This window comes from Mesoplodon bidens (assembly GCF_964165515.1).
Source record: "Mesoplodon bidens genome assembly, chromosome: 2".
Taxonomy (NCBI): Eukaryota; Metazoa; Chordata; class Mammalia; order Artiodactyla; family Ziphiidae; genus Mesoplodon; species Mesoplodon bidens.
This window is the reverse complement of record NC_138177.1, coordinates 44,882,400-44,904,850: the sequence shown is the minus strand read 5'-3', so window position 1 is coordinate 44,904,850 and position 22,451 is coordinate 44,882,400. Positions and strand designations below refer to the sequence as shown.

General features: G+C 41.1%; 1 protein-coding gene across 3 annotated transcripts in view; it reads left to right on the top strand.

Moving 5' to 3' along the window:
• The window catches only part of CENPF (centromere protein F), a 61,463-nt gene extending 39,237 nt beyond the window's left edge, over positions 1-22,226 (top strand). For all 3 annotated transcript variants that reach the window (XM_081226180.1, XM_081226178.1, XM_081226179.1), the window contains 8 exons: positions 1,190-3,928; positions 5,160-5,312; positions 8,686-8,862; positions 9,209-9,370; positions 11,658-11,820; positions 13,034-13,510; positions 14,948-15,126; positions 19,802-22,226. In XM_081226180.1, the coding sequence (XP_081082306.1) occupies positions 1,190-3,928; positions 5,160-5,312; positions 8,686-8,862; positions 9,209-9,370; positions 11,658-11,820; positions 13,034-13,510; positions 14,948-15,126; positions 19,802-20,005 (4,254 nt within the window). In that variant the 3' untranslated portion in view covers positions 20,006-22,226. The remainder of the gene's footprint in view (positions 1-1,189; positions 3,929-5,159; positions 5,313-8,685; positions 8,863-9,208; positions 9,371-11,657; positions 11,821-13,033; positions 13,511-14,947; positions 15,127-19,801) is intronic.
• Positions 22,227-22,451: the final 225 nt, after the last annotated feature.

Here is a 22,451-nt window from a genome sequence, read left to right as displayed (position 1 = left end):
ACTAAAATATTTTTAGGGTTCAAGGACATAAGAACAAAATATACCAAAGTTTTGAAAAAATAGACCAGAACTTTAGGAAAGTGAGTCAGCTTTATTTGGGGAGTAAATTTCTATCATGATTATCTTTAAACACTATTATATTGGACATTACTAAAGATGTTTTTTAAAGACTCCTGGAGAAAATCATGTTAGAGAGTCAGAACATGTTCTTCAGGATGTGTTTTCACTCTTTGTGAGTTAATAAAGCACATTAAATATCAAATTGGAACTTAGGAATGGTAAGGTGATATGAATTTTAACCTCTCTTGCCTTTTTCAGACTGTTTTTAATGTTAGAGTTATAGTCATGAACCTAAATATTGGAGTTTATTATGTATTTCTGGATAACTTTTCTGACAATTTGCTTGGTACAAATTTGGATATCAAATTTGATATCAGTCTGATTTGATATCAGTCATTCAAAGAGATATTTCTTTCTTTACAGAATATGAAATTGTTCAGTTACTTATACCTTTCTCTTTTCTAGTCTACCAGCTAAACTGGTAATGGCGTACAGACAATGAGACGCACTTAATTCCCTCCCTCTACCTCTGTAAGGTAGGGAGGGCAGGTGAGACGTGACAGCAGTTGTTGTCCCTATTTTAGAGAGAAGAGAAAGTGAGGTTCAAACATGTGATTTATCCAAGAATACAGTAGGTGCTGGATCTGTGATTAAGTCCTTGGGCTGGGAATCTGGTCATGAAACCCTACTGCCTTCTCTTTTCGAAGAATATCATAAATGCTGAAGATGGAAGCTGACCATTTTATGTGGAATTTGTTAGCCTCTTATTTGATAATCCCAAAGAAAATTTACATTTAGGTTACCTAGCATATTGCTAGCAAGGAAAAAAATTTGAACTGTAACTACATCACAATTTAGATGATCAAGTAACTGACCCTGAAGGGTTTGTCTTCATGATAAATACCCAGTATCTTGCCCATAGAGAACACGTACTGAATGTTTGTTTAATTGTGTTGAATATTTGGATGGAGAGAGGTGAATTTGGTGGGAAGAATGCCCTTTGAAGAGATGTGTTTAGAAGAAGCAAGTAGCCAGTTTCTCAAAAAGAATACTATAATTCAGCCTATTTGTTCTATTTTGATTCTTCTTGAAAAATAAAGTGCCTTCTCATTATATCTTACAACTACAGGCTATTCTGGGTGCAAACGATAGCTGTGACATAAGAGAATCGGAAGAATATACTTCAGAAACTAAAGAGAGGACACCAAAGCATGAGATTCATCAGATTTGTGAAAAAGATGTTCAGCAGGACCTCAGTCTAGAGATGGAGAAAATAACTAAGACGAGTGCAGTCAAACTTATAGGAGAGTGGTCCGGGGAGCAGCCCCCAGAAACCAGTCACGGGACCCCAGGGGAAGACACAGCCCAGGGCTGTTCAGAATGCATTTCCGAATTGTCACTTTCTGGTCCTGATGCTTCGGTAGCTATGGATTTTCTGGAGAATCAGGTAACCATTCAGAATCTCCAACTGCAGGTAAAAGAGACATCAAATGAGAACTTGAGATTACTTCATGGCATAAAGGAACGCGACCAAAAAGTTGAAAGCTTGCTAAATGAAATCAAAGAGTTAGACTCAAAACTCAATTTACAGGAAGTACAACTAACTACCAAGATTGCAGCATGTATAGAACTGGAAAAAATAGTTGAGGAACTTAAAGAAAAATCAGATTTCAGTGAAAAATTGGAATCCTTTTCTCGTGATAACCAGAGAGTAGAAAGTTCGAGAGGCCTCACTTCTAACTTAGAAATGGGCACAGATAAATTGTCACATGAAGGTATTGAAGATGAGGTAGCCAAGGTGACCGACAACTGGAGCGAGAGATGTCTCAATGTGGAAAATGAGCTGCAGAGGATGAAAGCTGAGAGAGGTAGCACAGAGCATCACGCCCTCTCTGCGGAAGCCAACTTAGAGGTAGTTCAAACAGAGAAGCTGTTTTTAGAAAAAGACAATGAAAATAAGCAGAAAGTTATAACCTGTCTTGAGGAAGAACTCTTGGTGGTCACAAGTGAGAGAGACCAGCTTCGTGGAGAGTTAGACACTTTGTCAAAAGAAAATCAGGAGCTGGATCAGATGTCTGAACAGATGAAGGAGAAAATACGAGAGCTCGAATCTCATCAAGATGAGTGTCTACATCTCCAAGAGCAGCTGCAGAGTTTGGAAAAGGACTCTCAGGCACTGTCTTTGGTAAGAAGCGAGCTGGAAAACCAAGTCAGACAACTGAATAAAGAGACAGAATCACTCATAAGGGAATCCGAGAGCCTGCAGACCAAACTGAGCGAATTGGAGCATGAAAAGCTGACCGTCGCCAAGGCCTTGGAGGCTGCACTGATGGAGAAAGGCGAGGTCGCGGTGAGGCTGAGCTCAACGCAGGAGGAAGTGCACCAGCTGAGAAGAGGCATTGAGAAACTTAGGGTCCGCATTGAGGCCGATGAAAAGAAGCAGCTCCACATCTCAGAGAAACTGAAAGAAAGCGAGCGTAGGAATGACTCGCTTCAGGATAAAGTTGAGACCCTTGAAAGGGAATTGCACATGGCAGAAGAAAACCAAGAGCTGGTGATTCTTGATGCTGAGAATTCCAAAGCAGAGGTGGAGACCCTAAAAACACAAATGGAATTGATGACTGAAAGCCTGAAAACTTTAGATTTAGACCTTGTCACCATACGGTCCGAAAAAGAAAATCTGGTGAAACAACTACAAGAAAAACAAGGTCAGATGTCTGAATTACACACGTTACTCTCTTCATTGAAAAATGTATTAGAAGAAAAGGAGCGAGAGAAAATACAGATGAAAGAAGAATCTAAAGCTGTGGTGGAGATACTGCAAACACAATTGAAAGAGCTAAGTGAGGAAGTAGCAGCCTTGTTTGATGACCAGGAGACCTGGAAGGCGGAAGAACAGAGTCTGGACTCCCCAGTGCAGGAAGTACATCAGCTGAGAAATAACATTGGAAAGCTGAAAGTCCACCTAGATACTAATGAAAGGAAGCAGCTCCATATCTTAGAAAAACTGAAGGAAAGTGAGCATCAGGCAGCTTTGCTTAAGGATACAGTTGAGAACCTTGAAAGAGAACTAGAGGTATCAGGAAAAAACCAAGAGCATGTGATTCTTGAGGCTGAGAAGTCCAAAGCAGAGGTAGAGACCCTGAAAGCAAAAATAGAGGAGATGGCCCAAAATCTGAGAGCTTTGGAGTTAGATCTCGTCAATACAAGGTCAGAAAAAGAAGATCTGACAAAAGAATTACAAAAAGAACAAGGTCGAGTGTCTGAATTAGAAACGCTAAACTCTTCATTTGAAAATCTATTGCAAGAAAAAGAGCAAGAAAAAGAACAGATGAAAGAAGAATCTAAAGCTGTGGTGGAGATACTGCAAACACAATTGAAAGAGATAAGTGAGGAAGTAGCAGCCTTGTGTGATGACCAGGAGACCTGGAAGGCAGAAGAACAGAGCCTGAGTAGTCAAGTAGATTCCCTTGAACATGAGAAGGCTCAACTGCTACAGGGCCTTGACGAGGCCAAAAGTAATTACATGCTTTTGCAGTCTTCTGTGAATGGCCTCATTCAAGAAGTAGAAGATGGCAAACAGAAACTAGAGAAAAAGGACGAAGAAATCAGGATACTAAAAAATCATATTCAAGACCAAGAGCAGCTGGTCTCTAAACTGTCCCAGATGGAAGGAGAACAGCAACTTTGGGAGGAGCAAAGAACAAAACTGGAAAATCAGATGGTGGAATTGGAGCAGAAGACCCAGGTGCTGCAATCCAAACACGACACTTTGCAGGACACCTTAGAAGCTCTGCAGAATTCTTCCAAGGATCTGGAGAAAGAGCTTGAATTGACAAAAATGGAAAAACTGTCCTTTGTTGAAAAAGTAAGTGGCTTTATCTCTGTACCTTTGAATGTGTTGTCACGCGGGAGGGTCAACCACTGTGTGAATTCTGTTTCCTTCTGGATAGTGTTTGCAGTATTGGACCAAACTTTGTAAAGGCTTTTGGGGTCTTGAACTGTGGGGACGTTGAGTTGGCTCCAGCAGTGGTGACCCTTTGCTTTGGCACACACTTCCGTGGGGCACTTCTGTGGATTGGCATGGTTTTCACTGTGGCACCTGGACAGGGCAGAAGCTTTTGGGTTGTGCATGGTTCCTTTCTCACAGTACATCAGACTAGTAGCCCCCATACCCATACCCAGTTGAGAACCACTGCTGTAGAGAGTATAACAGATATCAGTTAGAATCAGTAGGGATCCCCTTTGCTGCTGCCCTGCCTTTTTTTGCCTTTAGGAGAAAGAACTATTAAAGATACTGATACAATTGTAACCGATAGAACCCTCATGGCTCCCAGGGCATGTCCTGGGGGTTTTGTGCTTTCAGGTCCCTCTTTCGTACCTTCTCTTCGGGCAGTCTCCTGTTCTGTTAGCTGGTGTTTAAAGGGAAAATCTGCCATCTGGAGGCTTAATTATTAAAGAAAAATTAAGTTTTTGCCCTATACTTACTGACCTAGGAAAGTGATTCCTTCAAATTAAGTTTTTACTGGACAAATATTAAGAGACTGTCCAGAAAATACAATCAATCATACCTCTGTGTTTTCCAAGAATTTCAAGTTTTTGTGTGGCAGTTATGGGTGGAGACAGTTAGACAGACTATACCAGGCTGTTTCAATCTGATATAGGGATGAATGTAAAAAATGCTGCTTTAACTGGTTTTAATGAATCATAGTCATGTTTCTTGCATTTTAGCATGGCATTGGAGAATTAGTAAGAGATCCAAGAGCTGACAGATAAAGTCACTGCCTCGTACAATGTTCTCTGATATTTAAGTTTAATTCAAATCATTACTTCTATGAAGGATTTTAAGACTTGGTAGTATTATCTTTCTTTGTCATTCCCTTCCTTATTGTTGTCTTATTAAATCTTGCAGAGAAGAAAAGGTAAGCTTACCAGTAGGTTTTAAGAATATTAGTTGAGTGGATTAGTAAAGGGAGGATTAGCTGGGTTTTATTTTATTATTGGAGGCTAAAGCGAATGTCGTGAATATGCTGTAGAAGAGTGATTGATTTGATCAAACAGACAACCATAAGCAGATCCTAACGAAGATGAAATTTCAGGTAAACACAATGACTGTGAAGGAAACTGAGCTGCAGAAGGAAATGCATGCCATGGTGCAGAAAACGACGGAGCTGAAAGAAGAATTTACTAGGGAGAAAAACAGGCTAACTGAAGATTTAAAATTGGTGTCAGAAGAAATAAAGAGCAGAAAAGTAAGTTTCTCTGTGACAGATTCATTACACTCTGATAATTCTTGTGCACTCTCTCCTTGTTTGTTTTTGTTAAGACCTTCTGTAATGTACCAGACTTTATTTTTAGCTTTTGAAAAGAGTAACCCAAGTTTATGTCATGATCAGACCTGCAGTAATTTTCGCCATCCAGCACTGTCATGAGCCCGGAAGGAGTCAGGCGAGGCCCCTGAACACAAGAAAATACCTGTCATGGAGCCCAACTATTTTTTTCATAGAAGATGACCCTTGTAACTACATTAACGCATACCAGAAATGGATTTCATGCCGCTTTCAGTAGGCGTTGTCCTAGCCTGCCACAGATTACAAGCCAGAACGTTGCTAGAGACAAATGCACTGAACTTGCAAAGAACTTACAAAGTAACAGAAAGAAGGTCATAGTAAGATGTAAAGTTGGAGCAGTCTTGGGGTGCTATTTTAGGGCAGGTTGTGGCAGAACTATAGCATTTGGGCTGCCACTCCCACTGCTGGTCCCCAATAGACATTGCTGATTCATGCGCTTTCTCCTGAATCTCTTTAACACCAAGTCTTAGGTAGCAGCTACCATGCATGCAAATGGTAAACACTCCTATATTCATGTAGTCCTTGTGCAACTTCATCCCTAAGTAGTTCTCAGAAAAGGACAGCAAAATATAATTGTGATTATGACCCAGAGTAATCACAAAAAGTTGAAACGATATTTGTAATGGCCTGTATAAGGAGTTGGGGAGGTTAGTGCTTTTCTTTAAATGTGGTATTTAATGTAATGAAAATTGAAAAGTTTTGGCATTTAATCTCAGCAATTGGCTCATGGAATTTTCTGGCAATGCTGTGTGGAAGGAGTTCCTGTGGATGATATTTGAGTCCTGCATCTGCTAAAATCTCCTTCGGTACTGAGCAGCCTGGGAGTATCCCAAGTATATTGTTATTTGTCTTTCATTTATAGGCTCTACTAAAAAGGAAAGCTAGGTGTTCAGCCTCAAGGCCATACATATGAGCGTGTTCGTCTGCAATGGCTTTATTCATTCTATAAACACGGCTAAGGTCAGAGGATAGAATGGTGGGCGATAGCTGTCCTGTGGTTCTTCCTGCACTCACAGAACTTACCATCTTGACATACAATAAATCATTAAATAGGAAATATATCAAATAATCATAAACTGTTAAGTGCTATAAAGGAAACAAGATTCTTCACTGCAGAATATTTGGGAAGTGGAGTGTGAGGTAAGGAAGAAACTAATTTAGATGGGGTGGCCAGAGAATGTCACGTGCAGGGCAAGGAGTCAGCCACGTGAACAACAGGGCAGACGAAGGAGCCTTCTAGGTCTAGAGAGCGGAGTGGTAGAATCTCTGAAATTAGAAAGATCTTTGTACATTTTAGAAATGGAAAGGAAGTCATTGTATCTGGAGTCAGATGGAAAATACTAGGAAAGAAGGTTGGAGCAGTAGGAAGGCATGGTAAAGAACTAGAGTAGAATCTAAAGTGACACCAAACATATGAGGCTGGAGATTGAAGGGAACGTTTAGGGTGGATACATGAACTTGGCTAGTTCAGAATATAGGTAGTGTTTAAATAATTATGGGAATGGTAGAAAACATAGATGGAGAAGAGAAGATGGCTCAGGGCCTAGCCCAGATGCCCTCCAGCATGTAGGGTGAGATGGGGGAAGGAAGAACCAGCAAAGAAACTGAGAAGACAAGATGAGGCCAACCAGGAGAGTGTCATGTTCTAGAAGCCACGCATGGAGGCTCTCTCAAGACCGAAGGAGTGGTCAGCGGCAGCAGATTCTACCTGGAGGTCGAATGAGATGAGGGCTGAAGAGTGCTCCTGGGATTTCCAACATGGAGCTTAACGAGGCCATGAAAAGCCATTTCAGGAGGAGCTGGGATGAAAGCAGGTTGGAGTGGGTTGAGGAGTGAATGGTTGATGAGGAAGTGGACACAGCATGTATATAAACACGTATAGAAACAGCTATTTGGGGTCAGGCACGGAGAAGCCAGATACCTCTAGGGCTGCAGGGTTTTGGTTTTTTTTTTTGCGGTACGTGGGCCTCTCACTGTCGTGGCCTCTCCCGTCGCGGAGCACAGGCTCCGGGCGCGCGGGCTCAGCGGCCATGGCTCATGGGCCCAGCCGCTCCGCGGCATGTGGGATCTTCCTGGACCAGGGCACGAACCCGTGTCCCCTGCATCGGCAGGCGGACTCTCAACCACTGCGCCACCAGGGAAGCCATAGGGCTGCAGTTTTGATAGTCCTGCACAGTGAAGGGAGAGAAGGGCAGAAGAGCAGGGGGTGGGCCTTTGGAAGGAAATTCTTAAACTGATAGAAGATGGAATCTAAGCTGGACAAGGAAGAAGACGTAAGTCTGGAGGGGCTTGAGTGTGAATGAAGGTGGTGGTGATGCTGCTAATGAGGTCAAGAAATTACTGCACTAGAAGTACTTAAATAAGTGAGCCTGGGGCTTCCCTGGTGGCGCAGTGGTTGAGAGTCCGCCTGCCGATGCAGGGGACACGGGTTCGTTCCCCGGTGCGGGAAGATCCCACATGCCGTGGAGCGGCTGGGGCCGTGAGCCATGGCCGCTGAGCCCGCGCGCCCGGAGCCTGTGCTCCGCAACGGGAGAGGCCACAGCAGCGAGAGGCCCGCGTACCGCCAACAAACAAACAAAAAAATAAGTGAGCCTGGGAGCCTAGGAGGGTTTAGTCCAGAGTGTTTTAGTAGCGAAATCGAGGTTTCAGAGATTCTGTGTTGCCCGTGGATGTAACCTTGGGCTGGAGCAAAGGAAATTGCCACTGGAGGTGAAATCGCCATTTAAAGTGAATACAGTCATCCCTTGGTATCCACGGGGCATTGGTTCTAGGCCCTCCCCAGATTCCAAAATCCGCAGATGCTCAAGTCCCTTATATAAAATGGCATAGTGTTTGCATATCACCTGCACACATCCTCGTGTATACTTTAAGTCATTTCTACATTACTTAAAATACCTAATGCTACCTAAATAGTTGTAAATACAATGTTAATGCTGTGTAAAAAGTTGCTGGTACACAGCAAATTCAAGTTTGGCTTTTTGGAAATTTCTGGAATTTGTGTTTTGGAATATTTTTGTTCTGTAGTTGGTTGAATCAGTGAATGTGAAATCTGGGGAAACAGAGTCAACTGTACATTGCTAAGGATTATAGCACTAACTCTATATAGATTGTCTTGCCTGTAAACTATTACAGGCAAGACAGTACTCAGTACTCAGTATTTTCTAGATATTGATATATATATATCCAGTACTCAGTATTCAGTATTTTCTAGATGTTGATATATATATCCAGGTTCTTAATTATCTTCCCATGATTTTATTATTTTTCTCATTAGGGTCAACTGAAGGAGCTCATGCTAGAAAACAGTGAACTGAAGAAGAGTTTGGATTGTGTACACAAAGACCAGATGGAAAAGCAAGGGAAGATGAGAGAAGAAATAGCTGAATATCAGCTACGGCTTCAGGAAGCTGAAAATAAACACCAGGCTTTGCTTCTGGACATAAACAAACAGGTAAAAATGTGTGGTCTGGTGACTGGGGGAACTGGAGAGAGTGTGTTGACCATGGTGATGAGGCATTTTTTCCAAGAAGGTCAGTGTTCTGCATTATTATTATGATGTATAATCCTGTGAACATCCCATCCTATTAAGTTCCCTATCTTTCCACCAGTTACTTGCATGTCTTATTTTATGACTTGATTTTTAAAAAAATACATTTCCGTCTTGGAGTAGAATAGTAAGGGAGTTGTGCAAAGACCATTTGTAATGGTCCCCGGAACAGCAGTTTCCTTTTTTTGTTTGTTTTCTTTACAATATTTTCACCTGAGCCTCCTGGTTAAGTAACATTTTTCTGCCCTAGTATGAAATGGAAATCCAGACATATCAAGAGAAATTGACTTCTATGGAAGAATGTCTCAGCTCCCAGAAGGTGGAGATAGACCTCTTAAAGTCCAGTAAAGAAGAACTCAATAATTCTTTGAAAGTGACCACTGAGATTTTAGAAGAATTGAAGAAAACCAAGGTATGTCCACTTACCATTACTTCATGACTTAGAATGGTTCATACATCTAACAGTGGTTTTAACAGTATGAAATTAAGTGCTTTCATTTTAATTTTCATGAAAAAAGTTTTTTTGTAATCATAAATAATATCATTCATCAGTTGTCTGCTGAGTTGTTTTTAAAAATTAGAGGATAGCCTGCAGTTCCATAGCTTGAATAAACTTCATTCATTGCTCAGTGAATCCTCTCAAAGTAGAGGATGTCAGAGACTTCTTGCGATGGATATGAAGATCAAGCCAATAACAGATCAGGGCAGGCCCCTCTAGGTGTGGATAATAATAATTTGGTGGTGAAAGTCCTGCATGACTGGTCTTCAGGTTCACTGCTGTCACCAAACCCACTTTACCATGGCTTATGGGGAGATCAGGGTGAGCCAAGCACTTGGTCAGGTACACGTATGTGTATGTTCTCTTTTTCTTTTCCATGCAAGGACCATAAAACATTTTTCTTTATAAAAAAAAGGAGGTGAGCCCTAATCTCAGGATTGTTAGACTGTAGAAGGTGCTACAGCAATTCTACCTGGAAAGGGAGGCTGTTTTGATACCCACAAAATTCTTTTCATAAAACGAATACCATCCAGAATGTAAAATATGAATGTGGAAAATAAATATTTTTCAGTAAAGGTCAGAAAACTAGGTATAGATTTCTTACGTTTATGGCTCTTATACAATTATCAAGGTGAAGGAAATATACCAGTAAAATACAAACTAAGTGCAAAATAACATTAATGATCAATAATGTTCTGTTGCTACAAAATGAGAGATGTTAGGTTTAATAACAAGACAGAAGTAGCTTCAGGTCTAAGTTTTAATTTACTCACTTTCTCGTTTTTTTTAATCTTCGACAGTTGTACTGTGGGGAATGTCTATTTATATATATGCCGTGTACAAAATGGTACATTGTTAGTTGAGTCTATACAAATCTTATATAATTTTAATGAAGTAGAAGTTGATAAGCATTGTTTTATTTATTTATTTATTTATTTATTTATTTATTTATTTATTTATTTTGGCTGCACTGGGTCTTAGTTATGGCATGTGGGATCTTTGTGGCAGCATGTAAGATCTTTAGTTGCGGCATGTGGGCTTCTTAGTTGAGGCATGCATGTGGAATCTAGTTCCCTGACCAGGGATCGAACCCAGGCCCCCTGCATTGGGAGTGTGGAGGGCTACCCACTGGACCACAGGGAAGTCCCAGCATTGTTGAAATTGAATTAAATCTATCTCTAATCCAATTACTGTTGGAATCAGAAATAGAAAGTTCTGAAAGTGCAGATTTACTGCAACATTGCTAATAAATTATTTCAAGGTGAAATGTGTGAAGAATGAAATCTACTTGTAACATGAATGTGATGCTCAGGTTCTTCTTTTTTTTTTTTTTAATAGCTTGGTCTGCCTTTATATGTTCATGGTCTCTTATCAAAAACTCTTAGAGCTAGATTGTTTTACAATTCTGCATTTCTTAGATATTGCATAATGCAATGCATATGCCACATATTACATAATGTCCCATCAGAATCTTGGGGTAATACTTCATAATCAAATTCATATTTCTACAGCAAAATGTATGAATATTTTTACATGGTGGGATAAAGGAATAAATTCCTTCATATCTGTTCAAGTCAAGTATTGCCTAGAAATCATTTTCAGAGCTTTTTTTTTGATTTTGCAATTGTGCTTAAGGAACTGTGAACATGTGCTACTGAGAAGTGCTTGATGACATAATTCTGCCACCATTCTATTCACTTTTTGTTTGAGCTGCTATAAAATTTAAATCTGTATTGTAAACCATAATATCATTTGGTCTTAAATTTGTGTTGTGAGCCATAGTATCACTTGGTGTGACTAAACAAATGCCATCTTAGGTATTGAAATTGTGCAACAGTACAGGTCACAAAAGGGAACAATTCTGTCATCTAGAGTGTTTGGCCTACCAAGAGTATGTGCATGGACCCTTGGCCCCTACCTCCCGGTGTGATTCCTATTGAATAAACTCAGACATAGTGGGCTACTTAATAGGACATTATATTAAGAACTGTGACTGATGCTTGCTGATCCTAAGAAAGGGAGTGACAAAACCACAGTGTCTACTGGGGGGACTTAGGACACTGAGCAGTGAAGATGAATTGTTTTGAAGATAATACTTCTTAAATTTACAGCATATGATTCTTAATTATATCGTATTATTTTTCCATATGCTTATGAAAAGCAATTCAAGGTTTTAAGTGGAATTACTTCTGTTTTGTAGATGGAAAATCTAAAATATGCAGATAAGTTGAAGAAGGAAAACGATCGTGCCCGGGGGAAAATAAAGTTGTTGATCAAATCCTGTAAACAGCTGGAAGAAGAAAAGGAGATGTTGCAGAAAGAGGTGTCTCATCTTGAAGCTGCACAAGAGAAACAGAAAGCAGGTCGGTGTTTACTGGGTCCATCAGTGAACCCACACTGTTTTCCACCAGTGAATCACACACTTACGGTGTGCCTGCGTGGGAAGTGTCGTTAGCACTCTGTTCTGTGACTGCATGCTGATTTTCAGCCGTTAGCCATTTTCCAATTTCAGAATTTTGTGCTTAGCTTGGGGTCATTAATAGGATTCAGAATGAAGCCTGCATTTTAAAAATAGAATTATTGCACCTTCTGTTCTATAAAACATATAAAAAACTGGTAGCCCTTTCTGCTAATGAGCCTTTCCAAGAAGAGTTTTTCATGTGGATGTCCATGATGTAGTTCTAATGTAAAGGAAGACCGGCATCTGAGCTGGCATTGGTAATTTATAAACAGCTGATTCTGCTTGTCCTTGGCCCATCCTGGTGGGTCAACTAAATGGAAGGGTTGGGGGCTATATTTTTGGGTGTGGAGGTGAAATAAAAAAGAAAGGACAACTCTTCCTGTCACTTTTCTCCACGTATGCCCGCAGAGTGGAATGCTTTTTCTGTGTGGATAGATGATGGCAAGCATAGTATAAGTGGCTCTCTGGACCATACATAAATTGGCACGGGTGGGAGGTCAATAGTCTTGCCTGCTGAGGAGAGTACTCAGAATGGATTGGGGCTCCAGGGAGTGTCTAATGGAATCAGTGCCAACCAGGCAGCTATAAGTTACTGAGACCTCTTCCCTTATAGTATCCCTCAAGCCCTTGTCCATCAGATCCTCCATTGCCTCCAAATGGTTTTCAGAACTTTGGCCTTGTCTTATCACTGGCCCCTTCCTATCTCCCAAAGCCATTACAGCAGTGACTTTATATTCTCTGTCGACTTTTACTGTTCATTCCCTTACAATAGAAAGGATGGACAGGGGAAAATCGGGGATGTAATAAATTAATTCATTTGATGTCATATGATAACTACAAGAAGGTTTGATGGATTGGCTGAAATATGAGTTTGAGATTTTGGTGGGTTATGTTTAAGCTATCCCAATAAGTATGTAACTCACTAGAATATGTATGTTGATATCATCCCGCCCAAACAGGAACTATAAGAACATATATATATATAGGTAGACAGTCCGCCACTCTTCCCAAAAATAAAAATCAAGAAGCAAGTCTAAGGTTATCTGCTTGCTGATGCCCAGTGTTAATCAGAGAAGCGTCAAGTTACAAATGATGTGTCGCTTTATTTTTGACAGGTACTGTTGTGGATGCTAATGTTGATGAATTAATGACCGAGATGAAAGAACTGAAAGAAACCCTTGAAGAAAAAACCAAGGAGGCAGACGAATACCTGGATAAATACTGTTCCCTGCTTATAAGCCATGAGAAATTAGAGAAAGCCAAAGAGATGTTAGAAACACAGGTTGCCCGTCTGAGTTCACAACAATCTAAACTTAATCTTCGAAGTTCTCCTTCGCTGAATTCAGTTGTTCCAGGACCATCCCCAGTCCCTTCTGCTACTGAAAAGAAGTTATCATTTGGCCAGAATAAAGCTTCAGGCAAGAGGCAAAGGTCTGGTGGGATTCGGGAGGATGGGGGAGAAACCACGTCTTCTACACCAGAGAAATTTTCTAAAAAAAGCAGGAAAGCAGTCAAAAGTGGTATTCACCCTGCAGAGGATGCAGAAGACGCTGAGCCTGAGCCAGAGGGACTTCCAGAAGTTGTAAAGAAAGGTACTCATAATTCAAAAAGTATTTGTGTTCTTTTGAAAGTGCTCATAAAAATTCACATACAAAAAGACAGAAGCATTTATTTTTTAGCTTATTGTGTAACAGTACTCATTGACCTTCAGAAGCAATAGTCCACTGTTAAATTGGTAAGATATATACTTTCTTTTCTGTCATGAGAGAATGGCTAAGATCTAGTTACTCATGTCACAGTACCAAAAGTACTAGGAGATTTGAAAAATGGCTGTCAAAAACCTGTTTAGAAATTGGTATTTCTGTGTTGAAAAATCCCCAAATCAAAGACACCCTTCGAGCTTTCCCACCTTTAGTCATGTGTGACCCAGGTAGTGGGTGAGCTAGAGGATGGGCCTGATGAGGCTGGACCCCTGGCTGAAGCCACTTACCAATTTTTTTCTTTGAAACCCACTGGTACTCCAAGTGTGGCCCAGAGATTGGGGCCAGTCTAGGAATATTTGTTACTGCTCCATGATCAAAACAATGTATAGAAATCAAGAGTAAGAGTTTGAAATTTTCATAGCCCTTTGCTATTGTTACAACATTCTAGCACATAATCAGTTCTCTATTAGCTTCATTCTTATTGTACTATACAAAAGTATCATGCCACAGCAGATGGGAAATTACTTCCCACCCCTCCCCTGCAAAATATCAAAACCGATTTTTTGCCATAGATAGTTTGAGAAGCACTGCTCTGAGTAACTCTAGCCCTTAGGAAATCTAACCCCTAAATAGTTAGCTATCTCTTTCTCGTTTCTGTTTCTTATTTGTAGTTAAAGGGTTAAAAACAAAGCAAAACCACATGCTGCTGTAGTTACTGTAGTTACTTTAATGCTGTGTGTAACATGCTTTTTTTAAGTATCCTTGGCATTGCCCTTCTCCTCTCGGTCATCACAGGTCCTGTCAGTTCTCTCTGTGGAAGGAGATGATGAGTGTAGGGCAAGGTCAAATCTCTCCTCCCACCTAGTTTTTCTACCTGAGAGTAGTTACCTCAAGTAGCTGCTACCATTTCACATTTTCCCCCTTTCAACAAGAGCAGACCTTTTCTTTTATCTCTTTCCTTTCCATTTCACCCATGTTTTCCTCCTCTGATCCAGATCTTACAGGAAGGCCTGCTGGTGTGTTCTTCTTAGAGAAGTGCGAGTTAAGACATCCATATAAAAGAAGCAGGAAAAATTTTTTCTGTTTAATGTTATTTTCCCCATGTGGTTTCTTATGTTTCTAATAAGAAAAAAACCTGTTAGTGATGTATTCAATTTGATGACTCCAGGGTAACTATGAATAAAGTGTGTCCATTGTCCACTGTGGCTAGGAGAAAGTGTTTTCGGAGTCACCCTTATCCTTGTTCAAACTGCACCTAGTGAATAGTACTCCCACCGTAGATAGAATTGGAGCCAGCAGTGTTGACAGTCAGCTTTTTGCCTTTAGGGTTTGCCGACATCCCAACAGGAAAGACTAGCCCATACATCCTGCGGAGAACAACCATGTTGACAAGGACCAGCCCCCGCCTTGCTGCGCAGAAGTTAGCACCATCCCCCCTAAGTCTCAACAAAGAAAATCTCGCTGAGACCTCCAAACCAACAGCTGGTGGCAGCAGATCACAAAAGGTAAACTACTGTGAACATGTATCTACCGTTTGAAATCCAGGAAATGACAGCATTATCTGGGCGAGGGTTTGACACTGCGCTGTCTGACTCAGGAGCTCTTCAAAGTCTGACCTTCTCCCTGGGGTATAAGGAAGTCAGTAGTGAGGAAAGTAACGAGCAGATGCGAGGATAAACATCACATTACCCTGCCGCACAATCCTGTCCTTGACCCAGCAGGCCACTTACAAATCGTTTGACGGAACTGGCGTTGTTAGATTAGAACTCAAAGGGTCTGTAAGAAAGTTTCGGGCAGTACCATCGAAAGATTTGGCACGGGTACTGGTCATTGCTTGCTTCACAGTTTTCCCTCTCACCTGTCTGCCCCCCAGCTGCTGACTCTTTGTGTTTTATTATTCCTTTACTTTCTACAAAAAGCACATATTTCAGTAGATGTCTGGAGAAAGTAGCTCTGTTTATGGATGTCTCTATTTTGATTGTTGAGGGTAGGGAGGGCTGGGATCTTAGGGACCTCTCTGCACCTTGCAAACAGCCCAGTCACGTTATTTAAAGCATAGAGGATATTTGCTTCACAGATCTTTGTCCCATTACAATAATCCATACCAGCATCTACCAATTATGTATGCAAAGTATATGTATTTTATGGAACTCAAGTTTTATTTTCTTATTTTATTGTACTCTCCTAGTAAGTAGTATTATAAAAGGAGGAAGAAAGTAAGACTTACAAAGATTGAACCTGCCCAGACTTAACACCTACTCTCTCTCAGCTCCAGTCTTGCTCTTTTCCCATTGTTTCTCAAACTAGGGATTGCAGGAATCTTGTTGGAAGTTTCTAGAATGGCTCACAGATTTTTTTTTTTTTAATGTCGTGATTTTACTTTGATTGCTTACTTGTCAGAGCTTAAGTATTCAATATGATTACCTTGAACCAGCCAACAAAGCTTTGAAAGTGTAGTAACCCTGTTTGTGTAATGTAGTAATTCTTAAGTGGGCAGGCATGCTCCTCAGTAGGATTTTAGATACCAAAGACACTGGTGACTAGTTGCATCAAAGCAAGAACATATATGCACATGTTTGCTATGTGGATGTATAAGGGCTTTAAGGATTAAGGAATTTATGCCTACTATATTAAGTTTGCTCATAACTTACATTATAATAAAAATTTGATTAACTCAGGAGTGAGGAAGAGGGGTCTGAGGTTTTCTTTCACTTATTAAAATGGGCCCATTCATGACTTGTATTAGAAATATTCTACTATTTTGTGCAAATTTCTTCCCCATCCCCACCCCTCCACCTACCTTTCTCTCTCTTTTTTTTTTTTCCTCACTCACTCACTCACATTTGGATTTAACTCTTGGATGCTGGTAGCAATAGAACACTGAAGAGTACACTGGAGTAGGTCCTGACTTTCCAAGGGACCATAAGAACAGCTTCTTTTCCATAAAGCAACTAGCACCTTTAAAGAGTGAAGCTTCCAGGTTTGACTAAAGCTATTAATAACCACAAGCTAATTCCTGAAATGAAGTATTTGGCTCTTTTAAAACAGGAAATCATGACATAGGTAGTACCCTGTACCTCCTGCTATTTCACGGCAGCTCACTTTACTGTAATTACTCACCTAAATATCTGCCTTCTGAGTTCCAGTATGACTTCTGTGATGTTCCTGGTTATGTTTACAGTTTACCTGTGTCCTCATGTCTAATACAGATATTTGTTGCATGAATGCAGCTGTGGATGTCCTGAAGTGATTGCAATAATAGGTGTTTAAAGGTGTGTTAGGAAATCACCTCATGAAATCATCATGGGTCATTTTTCCCTTCTTTTATGAGGAATTGATGTTAAAGCAGTTTCCATGTGGAGTTTAGACTTTTACTAAGAAAGAGCGCTTCGCACGCTAGGGGCCTGCTCTCCACGCTGCTGTCGCGTCTGCTGAGGACACAGCAATAACCTGGTTGCCTGCAGACTTGTGTGCTTGCCTTAGCTACAGGCTGCAGTAGGCAACAGTGGTTATGAACTGCTAAGCAATTTTGTGCACTTGTGCACATGAATGGAGGGTGGTTCCTCTTGAAAGAAGGTTATAGGGGACTTCATGAGTAGATGCAAGCCTTTGAAACCCGGCCTATTGATTTTTTTATATATATATAAATTTATTTATTTTATTTATTTATTTTTGGCTGTGTTGGGTCTTCGTTGCTGCGCGCGGGCTTTCTCTAGTTGCGGCGAGCGGGGGCTACTCTTGGTTGCGGTGCGCAGGCTTCTCATTGCGGTGGCTTCTCTTGCTGTGGAGCACGGGCTCTAGGCGCATGGGCTTCAGTAGTTGCGGCACGCGGGCTCAGTAGTTGTGGCTCACGGGCTCTAGAGCACAGGCTCAGTAGTTGTGGTGCACAGGCTTCGTTGCTCTGCGGCGTGTGGGATCTTCCTGGACCAGGGATCGAACCCGTGCCCCCGGCGTTGGCAGGCGGATTCTCAACCGCTGCGCCACCAGAGAAGCCCCAGCCTATTGATTTTTAATTTAATTCAGCATTTTCTGAATCACCTTATAAAATGCTTGCCTCATCTGTTGAGCATATTTCATCATTCAGTTTGAAAAAAGAGAGAGCAAGGTGTCGTTTCCTAAAGCAGTTGCTTAGAAACTTGGGATTATGAGCCTTCGCCTGAAGTCACTGGCTGAGCGTTGAGAGATTTCCTAGATCGTTTAACGGAACCTTTAGTGACATCTGACAGGTTCAAAGGGGAACATGGGTAAAATGTGGATTAGGTGAGGACCATTCTCTGTTATGTCTCTGGGATGAATAAGCCCAGAGCTCCCAGTTTGCTGGAAACAAGGGAGTCGTGATTGTGTGTAGACTTGATCTGAATCTGGGGTTGGTAGTCGGCTCCAGAGGACCGTCCACTAATTATAGAAGATGATGGTGAGGCCGTCACCACAGAGTCGGTCAGCAGTTTCGTGGGGTCTTAGCCATTTTTCCTACTAATGAGGTTCATTTCCAATGAGCCATTTGCATACCTGCCCTCTCCCCACTGTGCTGCAGACACAGTTTGTAAGACAGTCAGGGTATGGGTGCACTTAATAGCTTAAGTACCTGGTAAGTCCGACCTCACCTAGTTATGGGTAAGTCTGAGGCTAACTAACCAACATGAGGATCAAATCCAGAGTGTAAACTCTGATCACCGGCTATAGTTTCTCCTCAATTCAGAATCAAAGAAATTGAGTCTAGAGGGGGAGGCCAAAGGGTGGGCTTTGGCTATTTAATTGGGTTTCAGGAATTGAGTAGCTTAAATTCTCTTTCCCCAGCGTGATCTATCCCCCACTCCCTCTTCCCCCCGCTTTTAATGGTGAATCTAAAGGTTTGATTCTCCTGCATCTGTTGGGTTCAAGGGAAGTCTGTTTTTGTATCACTTTCTACTTTTAAAAAAAAGAGAGGAAAGAAAAGAAAAAGGAATGCCAGTAAAACTCTGTTTTTTTTTCCTTCAACTTTCCATGGACAGTAATTTTCCATTAAGTCCTGATCCTTCAAGGCTTCTCTTTTTAAACGTCCTGCACATCCTCTGAGGTAGAGGCAAGCTTTCCAGGGATCTGATCTGTCGGCCAGATTTACTATGTTTTCTGTAATGAAGAGTATTTAGCTGCCTTTTAAGACCACGTACTTCCTATGGAAAGAATATAAACGGGGAAATAATTTCCATTCTTTCTTCTTACTGCTTCAGAAGGAGGTCACCGGCAGTCCACCGGCAGGGAGTGATGTGTCCCATAGCTGCTTCTCAGGCTTGGTACTGAGCACCCTTGTTAAGAGTCCTTCCTCTCTCTCTTTTACAAACCTTCCTACCTGAATTGTCTGCTCTTGCCTTTCACTTTGGTTAAGTGACGTGTTTCTGTGCTTCCTCTGTCTTGCTCTTCTTTCTCTTTCCCGACCCCATATCATTTTTTGCTACCATGGAAACCTCAAAAAAATCTCGACTTTACCAGCTACCCTGCCCTTTCATCTACTTCTTAAAGTCTCGCATTTTTGAGATTCCCTCTTTCTCTTAAAAGGCAGGACGTCAGAAAGGGAATCTACTTTTTTCTGGACTTTATTATTAAATAGCTGCCCTTCTGCCATAAACCAGACACGGGAATAAAACAACAATGTAAGGGGAATGATTAAAATGCTGGTATGTGAGGAGGAGGTTCTAGGTCTTTTAAATGTTGTAAGTAAAGCTTCCACTCTATGAAGGTGGTATTACTCATTTGGAATACGTTCATTTGAATGACAGCAGGGGCTCAGTTAAGATAAACGGAAGCTGCTTTGGGTTCTTATTTAGGCAAATATTGAATGTTTGCCAGGTAGGCATATTCTGGGCACTATGCATGCAAAGGTAAAGAGGACATAGTCTTTGCCCTCAAGGAGCGTACCTTCTGACCTGAGAGTGTCACACTGGCCTTGGGAGTGAGTTTGCGGCCGTCAGAGGTGTCAAGGGAAGCTTGCAAGGCGGCTGGCTGGTCAGAGGTTGTGTCCAACTCTTTTCACTAGCTTCTCTGTTAGATGGGGGCCTGTTTTCAGGGAAGAAGAAATGGTAAAACTGTACAACTCCTAGAAGAAGAATTTAACTTCATTTTTGGTGATCTAAGTGCTTGATTTTTCATGTTGTAGAAATGTGAATGTGATTTAAACCTCTAACAATGACGCTTGTGTTGCAGGTCAAGGTTACTCAACAGAGCCCAGTGGATTCAGGCACTGCCCTCCGAGAACCCACCACCAGATCTCTCTCCATCAGTAACCTTCCTGAGAGGAGTTCGGCTGACAGCCCCAGGGAGGGCCTGAGGGCCAAGAAAGGCCGGCTGGCTCCCAGCCCAGAAGCTGGCCCCGAGTCCAAGGGCAGTGAGAACTGTAGGGTCCAGTAGAAGAGCCCTTGTGTGTCAGCACCCCTGGAAGGTGGCTGTAGTTGAATAGAAGGCAGTGTGTCTGTGGGGTTTTTCTTTATTCAGGGAGCACATTATCAGAGGGAAGAAAACAATTCCTTATAAATCTAAATATGTTGGACCCTTTAGATCTCCCCTGTATAACAGTTAGAAAAGTTTGGAAGCACTGATTACCTCTTCATTAATATTCCTCTTCTGTAATGTATAATAGTCCTGTATAAAGCTTTTTGGTAAAGTTAACACAAATGGCAAGCACCATATAACAACTCCTGTTTTTATGCGGATTTTTACACTAAAAAATGCAAAACATTTTTTACTTGCAACAAACAGCTCCCAGGAAAATGTAAACTTGCTTTATGGTATTTCCTTTGTATAGTGTTAAGCGTGAAATAATTTTAGATCAAGACTTTCTTTGAGTTGAGTAAAACAAAAGAAAACACTGTTATATGTGTTCAAGGAAAACATGCACACAAATACACATGTGGGTGTGTCCCTCCTCTTCCAATGTGTTTTCTAAATCTTGGCTTATATAACCTGCACATATCTGTGTGTGGGGTAGTGGGAGTTGTGTGTTGATTTCTAATTAGCCTGGTTGCAGACTCCTCAGAGGTGTAGCATATCGAGTTTTCTGTCATTGTGCTGTTTCTGTTAAGACCAATTTGTTGCAGTATTTTGGTATGCATTCTGATAAATGGTGATCTTCTATTAAAATATGGCATTTTTTCTATTAAAAAATTCACCTTTGTTTTCTGTAAAAATGATTCCTAAATATAAATGTACTATGAACATTGGTACCATTTCTTGCTAACTTCGCCAGCCTCTTATAAAAGTAAAAATGTTTTAACAAATGATACTACTATATTTAGTGAACGTATTCAGTTATATTAAAAGACGTGATTTGGAATATGGGTCATGAAGATTATGTAGGCGCTTAGCACATTGTGTGTACCCATTAAATCCCATCAGCAAGGATACAAGTATGTGGTATTTTCCAGCTCATTTACGGATGACAGGGTTTTGAAAATATGCAGGCATTATGAGCCATATCAATTCTAAAAACTTTGGAACAAGTCCTTGTGTCCTTGAATCAGGGTAAAGATGTTTTCCAGGACATGAGCTAGTAAAAGATAATTTGCTCTTGACTTTCAGTTCAGATTGATGTGTAAACCTTGACAAATACTATCATTTATATTTTAAAATTGTCCTTTGCCAGATGGCCTCTATTGTTGGATAATGCTTCAATAGTATTAAGCTACTTAGTATTCATCCACTGAAGGTGGTATCCTGACTTTCCTCCTGTTTTTTCTGTTGCTCGAGGTTGTGGTCTGGTGCAATATCCTTATCATAAATCATCCCAAGGCTGCCATGTGCTCAAGGGCATGGCCCAGAGTAGACATTGCTGGGCTCAGGCCATCAGCTTTATTGGCTGTCTCCAGTTTTTGGAAGATTCCACTCAATAGGTCTGGCTGGGTGGTTTGGTGGGTCCTTGAAAGCATCTTCATCTTTTCCTAGGTGGACTGTAGTTGCTGTTCCTTGTTATAGGAAGTACTCAGCATGCCTTCCATTTTCATAATTGTAGAGAATTGTTCACAGTCTTATAAATGGACAGCAAGGACATTAAATATTCTTTTCCTTGAGCTAATAATACTTGTTACACGAGGAGCTGAGCTGCATATAGGATGAAAACTAAACACACTACAGTCCCAACTCTGAAGTACCTAATAAGCCAGGTGAGTCACAAAGAAGATCCCGCTGACAAATCATATGGGGAAATAACCAAGTCCAGAGATCTAGGGATTTGATTCTCATCTGTTCAAAGAGGGGCTTGGTTGAGATGATTTTTCCCTTTTGAATACTCTGTAGGAACTGAGATGGCCCTTTGTGTTACTGGGGGTTATCAGGAGTCCAAAGGGACTATGCTCTCCCTCCCACTTCTGCTCACATAAGCTGCCTTCCCTTTAGAGGAAGGGGCTTTACGCGAAGTTCACTGACTAGAGAGAACACTGAGGGAATAGAACTTGGGTAGCTTCAGAAGAACCAGGCCGTTCGTTCTAATTAGAAAAGACTGAGGACCTGAAACTAGCATCCTACCTCCAGGTAGAGCTATGTATCTAATGGCACTATTCACTTGAGCTATGGCTCAGCTACTTAAAACACAGTGGAAAATTATAGTCATTTCACATGTTTGCTCAAACCTTACACCTTTGTGAGGTAGACATTAGGATCTCCATTTCATAGGCTAAGATTAAGTAAGAGACACGGAGCTTCTGACTCACATCTGGAGAGAGCTTGTTAATAATAACAATGTGTCTCACAACAAGCTTGCAAAACGGGGATTATCCTTATTGGATAAAAGATGATGTAGGCTCAGAGAGTTCAAGTATTTCAACCATGGTGTTCGTGAACATAGAGCCCACTCTATTTCTTG